General features: G+C 36.3%; 1 protein-coding gene across 31 annotated transcripts in view; it reads left to right on the top strand.

Moving 5' to 3' along the window:
* The window catches only part of DLG2 (discs large MAGUK scaffold protein 2), a 981,657-nt gene that overhangs the window by 694,058 nt on the left and 268,080 nt on the right, over nt 1-19,519 (top strand). For all 31 annotated transcript variants that reach the window (XM_072326879.1, XM_072326883.1, XM_072326882.1 and 28 more), the window contains 3 exons: nt 2,012-2,148; nt 11,401-11,545; nt 13,716-13,857. In XM_072326879.1, the coding sequence (XP_072182980.1) occupies nt 2,012-2,148; nt 11,401-11,545; nt 13,716-13,857 (424 nt within the window). The remainder of the gene's footprint in view (nt 1-2,011; nt 2,149-11,400; nt 11,546-13,715; nt 13,858-19,519) is intronic.

The raw sequence follows: 19,519 nt of genomic DNA, 5'->3' as shown, positions 1-19,519 counted from the left end.
TCTTTACTTCTATTACACTAGAGCAGGACCAAACTGAGTTAGGAACGCGTCTGCATGAAATACATCATATATATATATAGCCAGAAATGATCTTCCCCTTTACAGTTATAATGAAAAGATTGAAACTAATCTTCCCACAGCTGTGCCTTAGGTGAGCAGTGGAGCTGAAGGAAGCTCTGCAGCTGCAGTCTAGCCACTCATTGCCTCTCTCATAACTTCATTTTACTGACAGAAATGTGCATCTTGTTGTTGTATTTTATTTTATTTTATTTTTTTTCAAAATGATGATAATCATGTCACCAAGGACATTTAATCACTGTTCCTAGCCCATAACTAAAGTTTTAAGGCGAATTTTAGTTCATTGTGTTTTCTTAGAATGTCTTCTTGTTTCTTCAAAAGTGCTCAACAGGGTAATGAGCAAAGTCATCCATGCAGAAGAAAGCACAGCCTTTTTATCCTTGTAGCTGTCCCAGAAGTAGAGCACAAATAGTAACAGTCATCACCAGCATTAGCTGGAAGTTAAATAAAGCTTTATTTTAATTATCTCATATTTCTGAATTAACTTTATGTGTATTGTTAATAGCCATCTTAATTAAGTAAGTGCTATTTCAATTTGAGATATAATTTCAGTGGTTTCTTTTTGTAATTTACTGTTTTGATGGTATCCATTAAGAGTCCATTATGTTATCTGACCTCACATCTCTATTTTAAACTAAAAATGGCAATCAAACAAAAATATTATGAGAAAAAAAAAAAAACATAATGTATCAAAAAGATTTAATTGACTCAAAAAATCTTATCTCTGTATTCATACAGCTGCTGAAGAAACCTGTGTGTATTAAATAAACCCTCACTTAAATTTAGGGCACAAGCAGTAAGCTGGTAGGTTTGTGATAAAATGCAAGTTCCACACAGTTCATTTTTTCCTATTGTATTTTCACTGCTCAGGCTGAAGCTATTACTAGTATGCTTGCTGTAAGAATGACTAAGCACCATGTATTTCATAGATAAAATTAGTAATTATTCTCTATGTAGGTACTATTTTTCTGTGCAGATAAAAGTGAAATATCTGGTTGAAGCAATAATCTAAGCAGGTTATTGTCAATAGCAGCTTATTTGTTCCGGTAGAAGTTCCCATTAGATATATGATCTATAAAAAAATAATCTTGTGAAGTAGATTTTTTATGGAACTAGAATACAGTGTTTTCTGCCTTTTCTCTGATTGAGAGATAGAAATGTTATAGGTAAGAGCAATGATTTGTCTGTTTATATAGTATGTCAGAAGATGGGAAAAGTATGAAAAGCTCTTACATCTATTGATGTTCTATTTACTTTTACTGACTCATACCAGCTTGTAGACGTTCCTCCAAATTTTGGCTTTTGGAGTCTTCATCTAAGGAATTTCACAGATCACAGAGAGAAAATTATATGTGCACAAATGATATCACTTACTTTTTTATATATACACAGCTAAAGATATTTGTGTCCTAGGAAAACATGCAAAGCATAATTAAATTCAGATATGTACACCATTTATCTTTCATTTTCATTTTCAGTGTGGCACTACAGAAACTTTTATCTACAGCACACCTCTCAGTATTTTCAGATTCTATGGACAAGGATAACTTTTTGTTTTGTTGTGACAAGTTGTGATGTCTTTTATATTTATCAAAATGAAGTCCAAGCTTCAGATTTTACTGGCCACTACTAAACACAAGACATAGCGGTAGAATCATTTTCAGTTTGATACTTTTTATGTCTGCCATCCTATAATCATACATTAAAAATAATTTCAGTAATTCATTTGCATCCCTTACCTCCCAGGAAAAGTGAAGATGTACTGATCCATCAAATACCTACTGTTTTATTTGTGTTTCTGTTAAATAAATATTGCAAACATACAGTAGATTAAATGTGCTACCCTAAAACTCTCTTTTGGTGTTATTTTTTTCTCTGCTAATGCATTTATTTATTTATTTATTTATTTATTTTTCCTGTCTATCTTCTCTAGGTCTGGGTTTCAGTATTGCAGGAGGAGTGGGAAACCAACACATTCCTGGGGACAACAGCATTTATGTCACCAAGATTATTGAAGGAGGAGCTGCACAAAAAGATGGGAGGTTACAGGTTGGAGATAGACTTCTTATGGTAAGTGTGACAAATTTAAATTGCATTTTATATGAATGAAAGTTTCTTCATATAGGTACTTTTATTTACTATACATTGTACTGCAGATAATCATTACGGTTTCTCTAATAATTGTTATATTTCTGTTCATTTCTTCCCATTGTTTATATGTATTTCTGAGACTATGGTTAAAAAAAAATACAAACAAAAACACACACTGTTATACTGGAAAACCAACATTTTGTGAAGAAAAGGCAATAGATTTTATTATTGTGACTGCCATTTAACTAAGAGAATAAATGCATAATATACATCAGCAGCAAGTCTAAATTCACCACAAAGCTTCTACAGTTAGGGCTTCATTATAGCCCCACTCATTCTACCGATCCTTGTAAGAAAGTGGAAAGATGCAACAAAACTCTTTTGCAGCCATCATCAGTTGACTGCTACCTATATTTCAGTATATGTATGAATGCTTTATATAGATAATCCACGTAGGTTTTATAAAAGATGCTTTTCTTGAAGTGTTCTTATTTCTCTGATGGATCTCGCTTGGGGAAATTGTTCTTAATTTTTGAAGAGCTTCTACATTGTTCTCTCTAGGTAAATATTTCCTACTCTCAGAGTTTGTTTAATACTCTGTAAGGAAACACTGACTGGTGAATCAGCAGAAGTTCACTGTGTCAGGTTGTATTCGTGTTTTACACATTTGCAAATATTTCAGCAGGTACAGAAAAAGGCTTTAAATCATTGCTATGAAAAAAAACTATGCTGCAGTAGCTCCATGTTACGACACAATGTCTAAGCAGTGAAAAATTGCTGTGACCTTTTTTCTGCCCATAAAACTATGTCTATGTTCTTTTCTATAAGAAAACTTCTTTTTTTTTTTTTTTTTTTTTATTGGCTAGGGACACTGTGTTCCAGTCAATGTGAAGATGGCCATTCATTATCTGTGTATTAAACAGAACATAAAAGGCATTTACTCAGTGACTGGATTGGTGACTTTAACCTTTTTTAATTAACCCACACAGGCAGATAAAACAACTAAAAGATCAAATGCTGTTATCAAACTCAAAGCAAAATGAAACTAGAACTTAACATTTCTTTGATATTTCTTCTATGCAAGTTCTCAGCACACTGAAATTCAAGTCCCGGCACTTTAATGATGTTTTGGCTTGTTTTTCTATAGAAATGTGCATTTGTATTTGCCAGAGTTACATCCTATTTTGTTATTTTCCACTTTGTAGCAACTCTACTTGCATTCAGCTGTTTGGTGGGTTTTTTGTTTGTTTGTTTTTCAGTGATGAGAATTTCTTCTCATTTTTTTTGTTATTTGCAATTTTGTATTACCTCATTATAATTTTCTTCCCACTTACCTAAAAGAATAAGTAGCATCTACAAAACACAGGCACAAAAAATCTTCATTCTCTCTCTCAGCATCAATTAATTAGCTTGAATTTCAGTAGAAAAATAGTAATTTTATACATCACTACACAGAATTTCATTCTTTCTCCTGCATCTGATCTCTGAAAATGAGCAAAAGTCGTTGTCACTGTGTTTGATGTCACATCTTCATGCCACTTTTTTTTTGGTCTTGACCAGTTCATTACTTACAATTATCTCCCATTTTAACTTCTGTGTGAAATGAGGGGGAAAAGGATCATAATATTGTTCTCCACTACACATAAACTTCCATACCAAGCTTTTTGTTCTTTCTTAAGAAACTCCAAATAGCAACTTGTTCTTTGTATAATTCAACCCTTACATTTTCTAGAATTCATGGAGATGAAAAGCTATGTTTTGTGATTCTCTCAGGGCAACTTGATTTCTATATAACTTGTGGATTTTCTGATTTTCCTGAATACTTTCAATATTTTCTCTCTTTTGCCTTAGGTAGTATCTGTCAGTTTGTGCCATTTACTTCACGTACCTTTGTGAAAAGAGAGAATTCATTGCTTTATTTCCTCAGCCTCAGTGCTTTTATCAGTGTGGTGTTGCTATTATCACCTGTATGGTCTACAGCTGCTTCATTGATTCCTTGTTTATTACATATTTCAACAAGTTATTGTTGGTTTTTTTTTCTCAGTAGTGCACACTTCCTCAATCTTTGTTTTTTTCCATCATTTCTCTAAAATCTGCTAGAATGTGTTACTCTTACAGAATTGCCAGCAGCTGCTGGAATGGTTGTTTCTTTTTTGTGTCTTTGTTCTGATAAGTTTGGGTAAAATGCTTTCAGATTCCAAAGAACATGCAAATAAAATTCATTAAAATTTAAGATGTAATAAACGAGATGCTGCAAAATCAAAACTAATATTGAAATGTAAAACAATAATATGCCATCTGAGCCTTTCACATTTTGATGTCCCTACAGTTATTAAATGCAGATTGCTAATACTGTGTTAAGCATTTACAAGATGTATTATGTAAATATTGAGCATTGTGATTATTTTGAAATCTATACAAGGGCATATCTGTGCAGTTATGTTTTTGTGGCACTGAGCCTGCACTTCTATCCTATTATTCTAAGCACTTCCACAGAAATTTTCCAGTGTAGGATCATTCTGAGGTAACCAGTGGGAAAATTATTTAAGGAAGCTTAAGAGTGCTCCAGCAAAAACTGAACTCAGTGGAATTGGTAGGTATATTAAAAATGAACAAACCAGAGCTGTGCTCCAGAGACTTGCAGCTGGTAGGAAACTGCTTCCTAACTGTAGACTGGTAGTCACATCTATAGTAATGCCTACAGTAAGAATATGGCAAGGCAGCTTCTTTTGACACCGAACAAAAACAATGTGGAATTATGTATCATCATAGTCTAGTACAATAATCAGGTTGAAAGAAGCTCAGGAGGCCTCTAGTCCAACCTCCAAGTCAAGCAGATTCAGTCATGGAAGGTTGGTAAGAATTAAATCTTGAAAACACCCCATTTATATAGGATGAATATTGAAAAAGTTGCTATATGGAATTTCGTAAGCAAGAATGGAAAGCTTGGTCTGGAAGTATATGTGTAGTGGAAAGCAATATTAGAATAGAATAGAATTTGCACAGCATCTCTGGGCAGCTTGTTCCCTCTAACTGCTTGTTTATACGTAGGCTTCCCTGTTACCACATGCCACTCTGAAAAGCTTAGCTCCATTTTGAGGACTGTAAACACTGGAGGTTGTTGTTAGTTGTCCCCAAAGCTGTCATAACTTTGTTCTCTCTGATGTTATCATTTCACCTTGGAATTGCTTGCCTATGGAATGAGATGTCACTATAAAACTCTTTTTAATAATACAAAACATTGGTCTTTAAAAGCAAGGTATTTTTAAGGGACACCTCTAAAGCAAAGAATTTAAGCTACTGATGTATTCTGTTAACTTTTCAAATCTACTACTCCCCAGAACCTTGAATGTTTGGGCCATATTTGTTAGCCTGTTACTTTTTAGCATGTGCAGTCAGGGAGATCAGACAATCTAGGGCTGTGTACATTTCTAAGAAGTGATGTTACTCACACAACACAAGATTTAACTTGATTCTCTTTTCTTCCTAAAACCATAAGAAAAAACAGGAGCTGCTTTCTTTTTCCAGATGTTCAGGTTTGCTTCCAAGCCCATTCCGTGCTGAAAAAAATACCATTGGGTGGTTTCCCAGGGCTGTGATGGGTTGCTATTTACAGCTGTCAAACTGCACCTTACAAGATTCCCTACCAGCATCAGTTTCTGTCAGATCACACATAGATGCAGAATCATTTGTGTTGAAGTAGTCACAGTAGATCATTTAAATTTTAGATGCATCTACATTAGCATTTGTTTCAGAATAGAAATGATTTTTCAAGGTTATTTTCACTGTACTGTGGGTGTGATCTTTGAGGAGACAAACCAAATGTGATTTTCGTAAAAGAAACTGTACCAGAGGATGCTCTCCAAAAGCATTCCTAATTAGCACTGCTTTACAGCTGCTAACAGGTGTTCAGTCTGTGGAGCCCAACTACATATAACCTAAAGTAACTCCCTTAAAACACGTACAGAGTAGATGCCACTTGATCCACACCCCCTGTAATTGCAGATCAGTCCTGGTGCACATATTTTTCATTCAGGAAGGCCGATGAAATACAGAGATTACATAATTAAAACAAAGGTAAAGCAGTGTGAATAGATAGCACCTAATCTATTGGTCGTACATGCTGGGTAGCTGAAAGGAAGCACATCAGAATAAATGTAATTGTATGAGATGGAGAATGAATTAGCACTGAGCCAGCTCTGGGGATTCAGAGGCTGCATCCATTCTGATTCAGCAGTGGGCTCTGAACCAACTTTACACTGTTGTTTACTTTAGACTTACAATATTTGGTCTAGCATTCAAAGGTAGATTTGCTATAATCAGTTTTAGGATGAAATAATAGCTGTGAGCTCCCTAGTTAATTCCTTCCCATAATACTCGCTGTATGATCATTCCTACACAGCTATGTCATCATCATGTCATTTCACTGTCTGCAAAATATATATTTTTTAAACAAAATCAATGTAAAAGTGATTGACAAATGAAGATTTCAATATACGTTGGTTACTCTGAAAGGAATGCCTCCTAAGTATTTCTGTGTTAACTACCACAGATAGAAAGGCAACAATAGCATTATTTGACAGCAATTTTTCAGCTACAAAACTTTGATTTTAAACATTTTCACCATCATCAGCAGCGCATTTTTGCCAGCAATAAACAAGAGCCTGCAGGCCACAGCCGTAAAACTCTGTACCTGTGAAGCTGATCCACTGTTTCACAGCTGTTATGACGGCATCATTGCAGGAGAATGTCACCCATATAGTTCATCTTTCATCAGCAAGAACAGGTGGAAGTCAGAAGATGCCAAATCTGGACTATGTAGTAGGCATAGTAGAACAGTTCAGCCACAATTTGCTCCGTAGTCGTCAAAGTGGTATGGGGCCCTGGTGATATCATGTTCATCTCTGATATCATCTTCCTCTCTGTCCTGACTCTGGAATATTGAGCCTTCTGCATAGTCAGCACCCACCTGGTGCAAACTCTGATATTCCAACATTTCCACCATTATTTCCAGTGCATTGAAGCCTATATTCTTTTCCATACATCATTGCCTAGTTGTAATCCACTGATTCACAAAGACGATCAAGGTGCTCTTCATTTTGTGGTGTGACAGCTGTGCATGCCAGTTGCTTTCTGTTCAGATTCCAGCAGTTAAACAGCTATTTTAGGAGTCCTTGGAGTTATGCATAGTTAGTTAAGCCAAGCAGATTTAGCTCCTTAGAACAAATGATTGGGCTTCAGCATTGGTGCACTCATGTATGCTGAGGAATCTGGCAGAGGTGATTACTGAACCACTTCTGGTGAACAGGTGACATGCTTGAAGACTGGAAAATAACCAGTGTAATTCCAGTGACCCTTCAGTGTTGCTCCAAAACTCAAAAAAAACAACTGGTTCTGAGGTCTCTATGGAGATATTCAAGACCTTCTGAACACCTACCTGTGTGACCTATTGTAGAGTACCTGCTTTAGCAGGTTGGGTTGATCTCTTGTGGTCCCTTCCAACCCCCATAATTCTGTGACTCTGTGATTGAAAAACCATTCAGTTTTTACAGCTGTTTAAATCACAGTAAGTTTTTAAAAGGTCATCAGTATTTCTAGATTTACAGATGCCAAGCTGCAAGTGTTTGCTGGCCAACTTTCACTCAGGATTTGCTCTGGAAAACCCACTTTCTGAATCAGAAGTGGAATATTACACTAAAGTAAACATTACCACTGACAAGTTGAATATCACCTCATTATCTCATTCGTTGAGTGAATCAGTCTTCTTATTCTAAATACATACATGTATGTACAATTTCCCTTTAAAAATAAGAAAATGAATTAAGACAGACTTATTTCTCCAGAGATCTTATTCAGCTATCAGCTTATGCTCTTGTCAATGAAAATAAGTTTTAAAGTGTTTGTACAGCCTTGTGGGGAATTCTAAGCTTTTCACTTCAGCTGCTACTCACTGCCTTTATTTTCCAACATGAATCTAGGAAAACTTCCAAATAATTCTTGCTTGTGTTTACACTTCATTGCCTTGATTATGCTATTTAGGAGAAAATAAAATAAAAATAAAAATAAAAGCAAAGAAGAAAAAGCAGTCTTTTTATTTCTCTTTGGCAACATTTTGTACATATTTCCCCCATCACTTCTTTGATTGAACCTTGAAGTATTTTAATTTCCTTTATCCTGTATTATTTCTTTCTCTTATTACTTTCCTGTTATATCAACATGCCTTTTTATTATCATTCCTCCTGTTTTAGAAACTGCTTTCCAGATTTCTTTGTTCATGTAGGACTATGTTATCTTATGTAGGGTCCTATTAGCTTTGCTTTGTTTTGTTTTGTATTTTCTTTTCTCTAAGAACATCTTTTTATTTAAACAGAAGTATAGTGGTAGTTTAACAAAAAGCTTGTCGATTTAGGGTGAAACCCAACTGGCTGCTCAGAGAGTTTATAAACTCTCCTTCTGGGATATCTTCCAAAGCCACCTGGGCACCCTTCTAAAACAGGGACTGGACCAGATGGACACAGAGGTCCCTTCCAACCTCATTCTGTCTGTGATTCTGTAGTAATATACAGATAGTGAGAGAAGGAGGGGTGGTAAAGAATAACTATATAGTTGTATTGGCAGAAGTGTGAATTTTCAGTATCAGAGATGGTTTCAAAATACAGCAGTAAGAAAGGCTCGTTTTCAGTCACTTCTGCTTCCTACTAGTCTAGTACTTTAAAAGATATTTATTACAAGTGCATATGTATGTTAATGCTGTTCCTGACATTTAAAAAAAAAAAAAAAAAAAAAAAAAGAGAGAGAAATTTATATAAGGTAGGGATCATACTTCTATTTAAAAAGACCTGCCAAAATACAGCATACAGTGTCAGCAGCTCTCCTGTGAGCATTTGATTGTATCATTGCTCTTCATATCAAGTTGTTATAATAACCTGTCACTGCCTGTTTCAATTAACCTTAAAAGAAAGTCTGAGAATTATGCAAGGATGAAAATTTAAACAGAATCATTGCAGTTAGCAAAAATATCTGAGAGCAGTCATTCTCTATTGTTGTTGATATCATCTGAGTATGAACAGTCCTCCAGCGCTTCATAAAAACTGGATGTCTTTCCAGTTATCAATTACCAGTTAATACCTTTGCCAGTAGCTTGGAGTAACAGCCAAGTGTCCTATAATTTACTCAAAATAAATTCCCTAGAAAGTATGTATTGCCTTATATGATTTAGTGCTGTACTTTGTTACACTATAGTTGTGGAGCTTCTTCTGCCATCATGCATAAACTTTACAAGGAATCCTTGTAATAACTGTAAAAGTTGAAGGATGGTGCTTTAAATCACTGTCAAATGTTTCATGTATGACATTCACCTTGAAATGTAGCCTTTTCTTCTTCCTATCACCACACATCTAAAAGCTGTGTCTACATTCTTCATCTCTTTCCTCTGTCCTGTGACTTCTTTATTCAGGCTGTATACTTTTTGGTGCAGGGATCATTTAGTATACTGTTCATACCTGAGCACACCTATTGTTGACATTAGATGTAGTGGATTTCACAGAATCACAGGAATTGTAGGGGTTGGAAGGGACCTCTAGAGATCATCGAGTCCAACCGCCCTGCCAAAGCAGGCTCCCTATACCACATCACACCTGTGCAGGCAGGTCTTGAATATCTTGAATATCTCCAGAGAAGGAGACTCCACCACCTCCCTGGGCAGCCTGTTCCAGTGCTCCGTCACCCTCACTGTAAAGAAGTTCTTGCGCACATTCGTGCGGAACTTCCTATGCTGAAGTTTCAGCCCATTACTCCTAGTCCTGTGCCCACGCACTACTGAAAAGAGACCAGCCTCACCACTATGGCTCCCACACTTCAGGTATTTATAAACCTGGATCAAGTCCCCTCTCAGCCTTCTTTTCTCAAGGCTAAACAGACCCAGTTCCCTAAGTCTCTCCTCATAGGGGAGATGCTCCAGGCCCTTCACCATCTTTGTGGCCCTCCGCTGGACTCTTTCCAAGAGATCCCTGTCTTTTTTGTACTGGGGAGCCCAGAACTGGACACAGTATTTCAGATGAGGCCTCACCAGGGCAGAGTAGAGGGGGAGGATCACCTCCCTCGACCTGCTGGCCACGCTCTTTTTAATGCACCCCAGGATGCCATTGGCCTTTTTGGCTACAAGGGCACACTGCTGGCTCATGGCCAACCTGTCGTCCACCAGGACGCCCAGGTCCCTCTCAGCAGAGCTCCTCTCCAGCAGGTCTTCCCCCAGCCTGTACTGGTGCATGCAATTATTTCTTCCTAGGTGCAAGACTCTACACTTGCTTTTGTTAATCCTCATCCGGTTTCTTACTGCCCAGCTCTCCAGCCTGTCCAGGTCTCATTGAACGGCAGCACGGCCTTCAGGTGTGTCAGCCAATCCTCCCAACTTCGTGGGAGAATGTGAACAATTTGCATACCCTTCTACAATAAACCACTTCTGACACTTTGCTTTTAATTTCCTTCTCCTGGCAGTAAAGCATAAATAGTCAAGACTTACTGCCTCCATCCCCATTTAATCTGTATTCCTGTCCTCTTATCATTGAGTATTATTCTTTTTGGACAGAGCACAGAACCAGTACTTCATCATCCTATTTTTTCAGCATTTTTCTCCTGTGTTTCCAGAAAACTGATTAATTTTCACATTCTGAATCCTTTGTCTCCCATTTGGAACTGGTTTGTTTGTTTGTTTGTTTGTTTTTCATTTCCTGCACCTCATAGACATCCCCTCATTTTTTATGTTACTTTATCTCTTATTATTTCAATTGCCAATGACATATTGTGGATGAAAAGATTTTGAGGTCCTAAGTGTATCTGAGGTCTTAGGCATGTATTCTATGAGATGGTTTTGGGCAGATGAGCTTGGTTGGTCAAGTAATATAGGCAGTTTCTATAAATGATGTGATGATATTAAACTATTTTAAAAAATAGTTTTATGCTAATGATGATACTGGCAGCAGAATCACAAAGGGTTTAGCTACTAACAAGACCATCTAAACCTATTACGTTTTTGTGGTATTATCAAAAATACTATGTCAGTATTTGAATATACATGCACTAAGATACCTTTATTTTCTATTCTGCTGTAATATTATTTCTATAATCTTTGGTGCTCTTTTAAGTTTTTCTAACACTGGGAACACTGCAGGACAGTGCTTTTACTTTGTTCATTTCCACATCCTAACTCACCTGTCTGATTTCTCCTTTAAGGTAAACAATTATAGTTTAGAAGAAGTTACCCATGAAGAAGCAGTAGCGATACTGAAGAACACATCAGATGTAGTGTATCTAAAAGTTGGAAAGCCCACCACCATTTACATGACTGATCCTTATGGCCCACCAGACATTACTCACTGTAAGTGATATTGCAATTCATTTTCTACAAGAGATCAGTTTATCATATGATTATGGATTTTTCATAGCCTGTCTAAACTATCCTATTAAAAGTTATGAAACAGCTTGGAAGACTACAAGAAAATTGAATGTTTTTTGCTACTTAAGTGTGCTATGTTTACGAAATATTTAAAATAGTGCAACTCAAATAAATATATTTGCAGCAAAAGTAGAAGTGTAGATAATGTATTGCTGTGCTGACTCAAGCCATTGTCCAAGTGATCAGATTAATCTGTAACTCTTGTGACAATTACAGTGAGAAATACAGTGATTAGAATCTTCTGTCTCTGGATTAACGCACTTTTCCTATGTCTTCCAGTCTGAGTGTCCAATCCTCCTATCCAGTCTTTATCTCATGCTGTAATATCTAGATAACTCAATTTTTTCTTTTAGTTTGGTTGTAGGCTGTCCTGGGAAGTTGCCCCTAGTTATTTTGGGTTTTAGTAACCTATTGCTGGATTTAGGTACAATCAACATATTCAGTTCTTTTAGGCCTCCTTCTGGCAGTTTTCTTGTTGTTCCCACACTGTGACATTCACATTTCCTTCTCATTCATAAATGTAATCTTAATGTTTCAGTTGCAGCTTTCTATACTTACAGTGTCAGTCTATTTTGTTGCTGAATCTCCCTTCCTTCACTTAACTGTTCACTAAAAACTGGTTGCCTTCGGTTCTACTACCAACCAACAGGGACTAGCTGCTTGCTCCACCTAACAACTGTGTGGTAGTTATATTTAACAACTGTGTGGTAGTTATATTTTTGAAAAGAGCTTTAGCAACTGATCTATACATGTCTTGATCTTCTGCCAGTAACACTAGGGGCACTTGTGACCAGGAAGCCAGCAGCTGGAAAAGGTAGATTTTCTCAATAAAAGCCAGATATTAATTTTCTCTGCTCATTTGCAGAGCATTGCTACTGTGAAATGAAGTAGTCAAGGAGAAAGATAATATCCATAATCCTCCTTATTCAAACTGCTCCATAAAAGTAAAAGGAAAGGTTTTGTAATGTGCACATCAGGTGGTATATTCAACTGTGCTGAGGATAACTATTTACTTAGCAAATGTTACAACAGATGGCAATTATGGCTTTTCAGTAGTAGTCTGGTCTGGATCTTAGCAAAGCACAGCAAGAAAAACCACTAAATGTCTCCATCCAATCTCCTGCTCTATAATAGTTAGTAAAATAATAATTTGGGCGTTCTAAAAGGGTGTGTTTATTATGTCAGATTATAAATCAGCAGGGTATGAGAAGGCAGACACAATTTCAGAGAGGGAGTAAAGGTAGAAAAGATTTGCAATAGCCCATCCCCTGGCTGTTGGTGCACAGAGATTCATTTATCCCTGGGGAACTTTTCATTATACCTACATGTTCAGAGTATTTCAGAATCAGTAATGGCCTTTCCCTGTAGAGATATTTTGCTTTGAAGCATTCTGTACCTGAACGTCTGAAAGAAAGACTTAAAGTAGGACCAGAAAGACTTCTTTCCATAAGAAAATTAGTTGTAGCTCATCTTTGTTTTTCCTAGTCATTTCCTTTTCTAATTATATTATCTATATATTTGATTACAGCTACTGCTAGTAACTTGAGAACTACAAAAAGTAAGCAAATAACAAAATCCAAATATGCAAGATAGTTTCATAGAGCACAATCCTGTAATTATCAAAATTTGTCATTAATTTGTTTGAGATTTGTATCGTATTTCTATTTTATATACAAATTTACCGTGTTGTAAATAATACCATCTGTATTGGTATTGAAATTTCAATTATATTGGGAGATGCTGAACCTTTAGTAAAGCACAGACTTAAATCTCCACTATATGTAATTTGTAATTCTTGTCATCCATAAAATTCCTAATCTCATCCACCATTTAACTCTTACTGTTTTATTCCCACTTCTATGTATGGGAGCCAAAGTCATGTGTGTTCTTAATCTTGTTCTGTCCCATCTGTTCTTGCAGTCTGTTCTGATTAAAGAAATTATTTGTTGCAGTCTCCCAATCTATTCTTTCTTATACAGATCCCTGTGGAGAATCAATTCCTGCAAGATAAGCCCACACGATTGTTATTTTTGTTATTATTATTTGCTATTATCAACAGTGACTAACTAGAAATTCTTATTCTTACCAACAGCTTATTCTCCACCAATGGAAAATCATATACTCTCTTCTGGAAACAATGGCACTTTAGAGTATAAGGCGTCTTTGGCCCCTATCTCACCTGGAAGATACTCACCCATTCCAAAGCACATGCTTGTGGAGGATGACTACACCAGGTCAGATGCTTTTCTGTTTTTGTTGGCTTTCATGTCAATTATAATGAACATAGATAAAACACTTAGTGCATCTCTGATAGCATATATCATATAGTTGTTTTCACCCATGTTCAAGGGAAGATGAATTAAAACTGTTATAGAGAAACTAAAGGGAAGATCTCATAAATGCATGACCTGAAGTTCATGTTTCCTTAGTGCAGTCCTGCACTAGTTCCTAAACAACATGGCAACATTAGAGCAGTGTTGGCACTGAGAAAAGCATTCTGTTTCCTAAGAACTAACTATGATAGTTCCTTACTGGTGCAGCTGGGAGATCTCAGGATTGGTGACTCATCTGGCTCACTGCAGGTATGGGTGGAGTGATGATACATGTGTTTGTACCCATCTGTGAGTACTTTCTGAACAGCCCACTTGTTTAGTTCTCTGAAAGCAAGCTGAAATAGTCTGTAATTGCTCTGCGCACACTGAAAGATAAATGCCATGAAGAGTAAACAGTCAGAGGAAAAAAAAAAAAAAAAAAAAAAAAAAAAGTAAATTTTTTAGTCTGTAAATAGCTGTGAATAAATTTAGGTGTGAAACTGAAAAAACTCTCCTGACCACTAGAGATTCACATTATGAAACAACTTTCTGTGGAAGTATAGAGGTTAAAAGGAAACTCTATGAAGTGGCACTTATTATGAAAGGAATTAAGGAGTTCTTATGATTATCAGCAAAATGACCACTGGAAATTGCTCCCTCTCCTCTCCTCTCCCTCTCCCTCTCCCTTTCCCTCTCCCTCTCCTCTCCCCTCCCCTCCTCTCTTCTCCTCTTTAACAAGGTAGCAGAATTTTATACACTTAATTAATTTCCAGCTAGAAAAGACACAGAGGAAAATGCTGGAAGAGTTCTTTTAAGACTTGTGTTGTGGAGTCACTAATAAGACATCACATCTATTATATATTTATTTATTTATTTTAAGGAGCACTACCATTCAGTTAGAAGACAACAGTCATTAAGTTTGTGAAATGACCCTTCATCATAATGTCAAGTACCAAAGGAAATGGCAAATTTAATTTTTTTCTGCAATTCAGTGTTTACAGATTTATTGTGTTTAAAGCTAAAAGAAGCTAAAAGGCAGGATGTTTCTGGTGATCAAACCTGGCCTACTGTGTAGACCAAAGAATCTCAGCCTCTTATGAATTCGCTTCATAATTTGCTAATTTGCCTTTCTAATTTCATGTTGCATACGATTAAGATCTCAAGCTGCTTAACTTGTTGGATCAGACATATTCGGAGTAACTAAATCATGATAGAGTTTTTAATCAGGTCATAAAATTATGGAAACCACACCTTGCTTCTCTGTCTTGGGTAAAAGAATTTCTGCCTTGTTTTTACTGAGGATACAAAACCAACATTGCTTTCATTCAATTTATGAGACATTCTTTTTGAATGATTTTTCTCCAATGTATTCCTAGAAGTTACACTTTCCAATTAAGAGTTAAACTTTCATTTCATTAAATTGTCCATCAAGGCCTTACCTGAGATAGTACTGACCTCATAATTTCTAAAATATAGGAAGAATACTAATATAGCATCTGGGTTACAATGATGAAGGCTTACTCATGTAATCAGACATCAGCACCACTAAGGCTGACTGTTCATAAAGTTTAAAAGTAGCAAGAAAAATGCAATCTTGAAAGAAGATAATAATTTAAAAGAAAAGAAAAAAAAAAAAATCACAGACAATAGAGGAAGTAAATCTAGAAGAGGAGAAAAGCTGTCCTCAAAATGAAAAGTTCATTTAAATGGCTAGAAAAACTGTAAGGTGATGGATAATTATCATTAGAAATCCTTTGTTTCTGTTCCTTCCATCTGGAATTCCAGACAAGAGGAGCTGGCTGCACATGTATCACCTCTGTGGCAGGCAGGTGAGACTGGTAGAAATAAAGACATTGAATAATACAAACAGACTCTAAATGCAACAGAAGAAATTAAATAGGATCTCATAGTTGTAAACAAGTCCTTATTTCAGCCTACAGAGGAGACTATAATGAACTTAAATGTATAAGTGAGAATAGTTTATATGCTACATTGATATCCAGGATACAAAAGCACAAAGACAAAATGAATACAGTGATGTACTTTAAGAAAAGTTTCACTTCTTGCTGCTTAATTTCCTCACTGAACACAAATCATGTCTAGTGAAGGATACCTGAACAAGAGCCAGGAGACCAGGTTTCTTCTCTCACTTCTATAACCAAGAAACTATGACCTTCAAAATGAAATAACTTGAACCTAGAATGAGGCTGAGGCAATCATTTTATTTTATTTTTTTTTAATAATGTCTGTGTAGCTGATTATTGCCTATTGATTTAAGTGTAATTATTGAAAATGCCACTTAATACTCATGGCAATTTTCACAGCTATAAACAGGGAACAGTGATTGCACTCTCCATATGCAATACCTTAGGATTTGCTGATGAATCTGCCTTTAAAACGGGAAGATATTTGGAAAGTCTTTGTTGCTGACCAGTTTAAGAGAGACTTAAAATCTTTTGGGAAGTTAATTATCACATTGTTAATTCTACTGAACCCTATAGATCCCTTGATTGCAACATTTATAATTAGGTTTCTTCTCATAATTTTTTATAATTAAGATGATTGCCAACTACTGCAGTTCTATCTATTAAAACTACCTGGTTCTTGCTATAATAGGTTCTCAAGGGTAATTTACATGGTGATCACACAAGGAAATTTATTATCCATGCAATCATAGTATGGCAACACTTCTGGCAGATTTTCATTTGTGCCAGCTAAAAATATTTGGAACAGTAATTTCAATATAAGAGACATTTGCAATTTCATTGTACATATGATAAAGCTGATGACAAGCTTTCACTAAACTTATTTGCTGTAATGAATCTGTTGGTAAAGATGAAATGGTTGAACATTTACCATAATTTGTCCACTCTCTTGCTTTTCCTTTTCTTTTTTTTTAATTTATTTTTTTTATTTATTTTTTAATTTAATGTATTTTATTAAAGTTCTGGATTTTTATTTATTTATTTATTTATTTAACCTGAATACCTGTTGGGGGCTTTTTTGTCCAAAAAAAATATGTGTTTCTGGTGATAAAAATTGTATTTTTTTGGTCTGATATTACATTTGCATCTGCAAAAATTCAGTATATCCTTTTCTTACTTGAACTACAGGATAAAAAAAACAGCTTAATCTGAGTGCAAAGGACAGAAAAGTACCGAATCATCTTCAGCCATGTGTTTTAATGAAGCTGGATGTTATTTTTAAATTACTACGCTTTTGTAAGTTATGTACAAATTAGCCCAGAATGCTGTCAGAGAAGGGCAGAATTTACTTCTGTTTTGTTGTTGTTGGATTCATTTTAAATTCACTGGGGAATGGAAGCATCACTTTCCACTATTTTTTTAAAAGACTGTTACATTTTGAACTTGAAATAAAATAGCAACATTTCAGGTTAATAGAGTGTGGTATTTATCTTTTAAGTATAAAGATATACCAGTTTCTGGTAAGACTGAGGTGCTGTGCAGACAGTCCAGGACATTCCTTGATTGTGTTTGCTGACAATTTCCTAATGATCCTTGATGGAATAAAGAAGCATAATTCTCTGTTTGACTTGCTTCCCATGAAAAACGGAGAATCCAAAATGTGATAGTAGCTGGAATCATAGGTTGGCTGAGTTCGTGATGCAAAGAAGTCTGGAAAGGTAGTCAGCAAGTTATGACTGTTGTCTTCAGAAGAGCTGTCTTCAGCCTTTTTGGAAGACTGCTAAGCAATATTGCTTGGGATCCTGCGACAGAAATATACAGTCCATGAAAACTGGATGATTTCTAAATAAAACTTACTGAGAACTCAGGAAGAAATCATCCTGTTTGACCAGAAGACAAGGAATTCATCATAAGGCTTTCTAGGCTAAGAAAAGTGTTTCTGAGATATAGGCAAGCTTTCCTTGCCCGCATAGTAATGAAATCAGAAAACTGATGAGTTTGATCTAAGTTTTACAATGGTCATAAGGAATAACAGAAAGTAATTCTGTGCTCATTTCAAAAATGAAGGTAAAATTTGATGGGGGGCAAAACTGACTGGGGAAAGAATGTAATGGCAGACAGTATAGACGAAGTTTAAGTACATCATCATCATCTTTGCCAGGCACTAAAGGGAACAGGAAGGAATTTACTGACAGCAAATCATGTTCTTGATCAGCCTGATTGCCTTTCTTGATTAAGTGATGAACTGTATGGATGAGGATTGCTGTGTGCAATGACTGTCCTGTACCAACCATGGCCACAGTGTATGGGGCTCCCTCAAGCAAGAATGGCTCAGTGAAAATACAGCTAGCTCAAAAGGCCCACTAGCTCAAAAGGCCTGTGCCATAACTAATACATGTGTATCAAATCTACTGTGGGGTGCATGGCAGTTTTTCTGCACCATTAGCTGCCTTGGGGAATGACTAAAAAGGCATTCCAAGCCATGACAGTCCTCTTCTATGGGCAGATCAGAAGCTGCAGAACAGGGGGAACATACTTAAAAACTCCTACAGCAGCCTTTCCTCCAAATATGAGGAAATGATGAGTAAATGAGCTGGAAAGAGTATGATTTGGAAAGTTTTGGAATCCTTCTTTGTAGCTTTTTAAATGTCTCCTGGATTATGTGCTGCCAGTTTGCTTGTTAGCCTTCTCTCAGCATGGCTATGAACTCTTGAATGCAACAGCAAACTTCAGTAAGACTTTTGACACAGTCTTCCACAGAACTCTCATTTGAAAGCTACACTAAGAGATAGGATTGGGCTGGGAACTGACTGAGTCAGTAGACTCAAAGGGTTAGTGATCGTCATTTGACATCTGTTGGGCAGGAAGTGATGAGCAGAGCACTCAGACTACATTGGGCGTCTGTTGAGTATCTTCATCAGTGACCTAGATTCTGATGCAGAGTGCACCATTGGCAAATTTGTGGATGATAAATTAAGGTGGTTAACATGTTAACAAATTAAGGAGCGGTTAACGTGATGAATGACAGAGTTGTATTCCACAGACACTGTGATAAAGCTCTAGGACTTGTCCATACTGACCTCATGAAGTTCAGTAAGAAGTCTGAAGATCTGCAGCTGGTGTGGAACAGCAGTGCACACTAATATACACTGTGCAGCAAATATCTGAATTGCAGCTGCCCTGAAAATGACCTGGAGGTTACAGCAGATGCCAGGCTAGACATGGACTAGAAGTGGACTCTCCTTTTAATGCATACTGAGCTACATTAGGAGAGAAATGGCCAGCAGGGAAAGACAAGTTATGTTCTTGAAGACTGACAAGTTCCTGCTTTTCTAATTGAAGAGGGACATGGATAAACAGCAAAGAGTTCAACAGATTCTCAGAATCCTAAATCATGTGGAAGTTACAGAGATGTTGAGAGAGATGGGGCTTATTTAATGCTTTGAAGAAGAGAGTAGCAGTCTAAAAATGCATTACAACTACTCAGTGGCAAAGATGATGAAAAGAAACTCTGCTAAGAAGTGACAAGTAATGCAAAAAAGACCAAAGGCCATAAGTGATGGTTTTACATGTTTCAGTTTCAGTTTGAGAAGAAAAAAGAAAAACAGGCGGGTGGGGTAGTGCTGGAGTTCATTGCTCAGAGTTGTGAAATATTATTC

The sequence above is a fragment of the Excalfactoria chinensis genome, chromosome 1 (assembly GCF_039878825.1).
Source record: "Excalfactoria chinensis isolate bCotChi1 chromosome 1, bCotChi1.hap2, whole genome shotgun sequence".
Classification (NCBI taxonomy): Eukaryota; Metazoa; Chordata; class Aves; order Galliformes; family Phasianidae; genus Excalfactoria; species Excalfactoria chinensis.
Note: the sequence above shows the minus strand (reverse complement) of the source record. Positions and strands in the feature narration are given on the sequence as shown.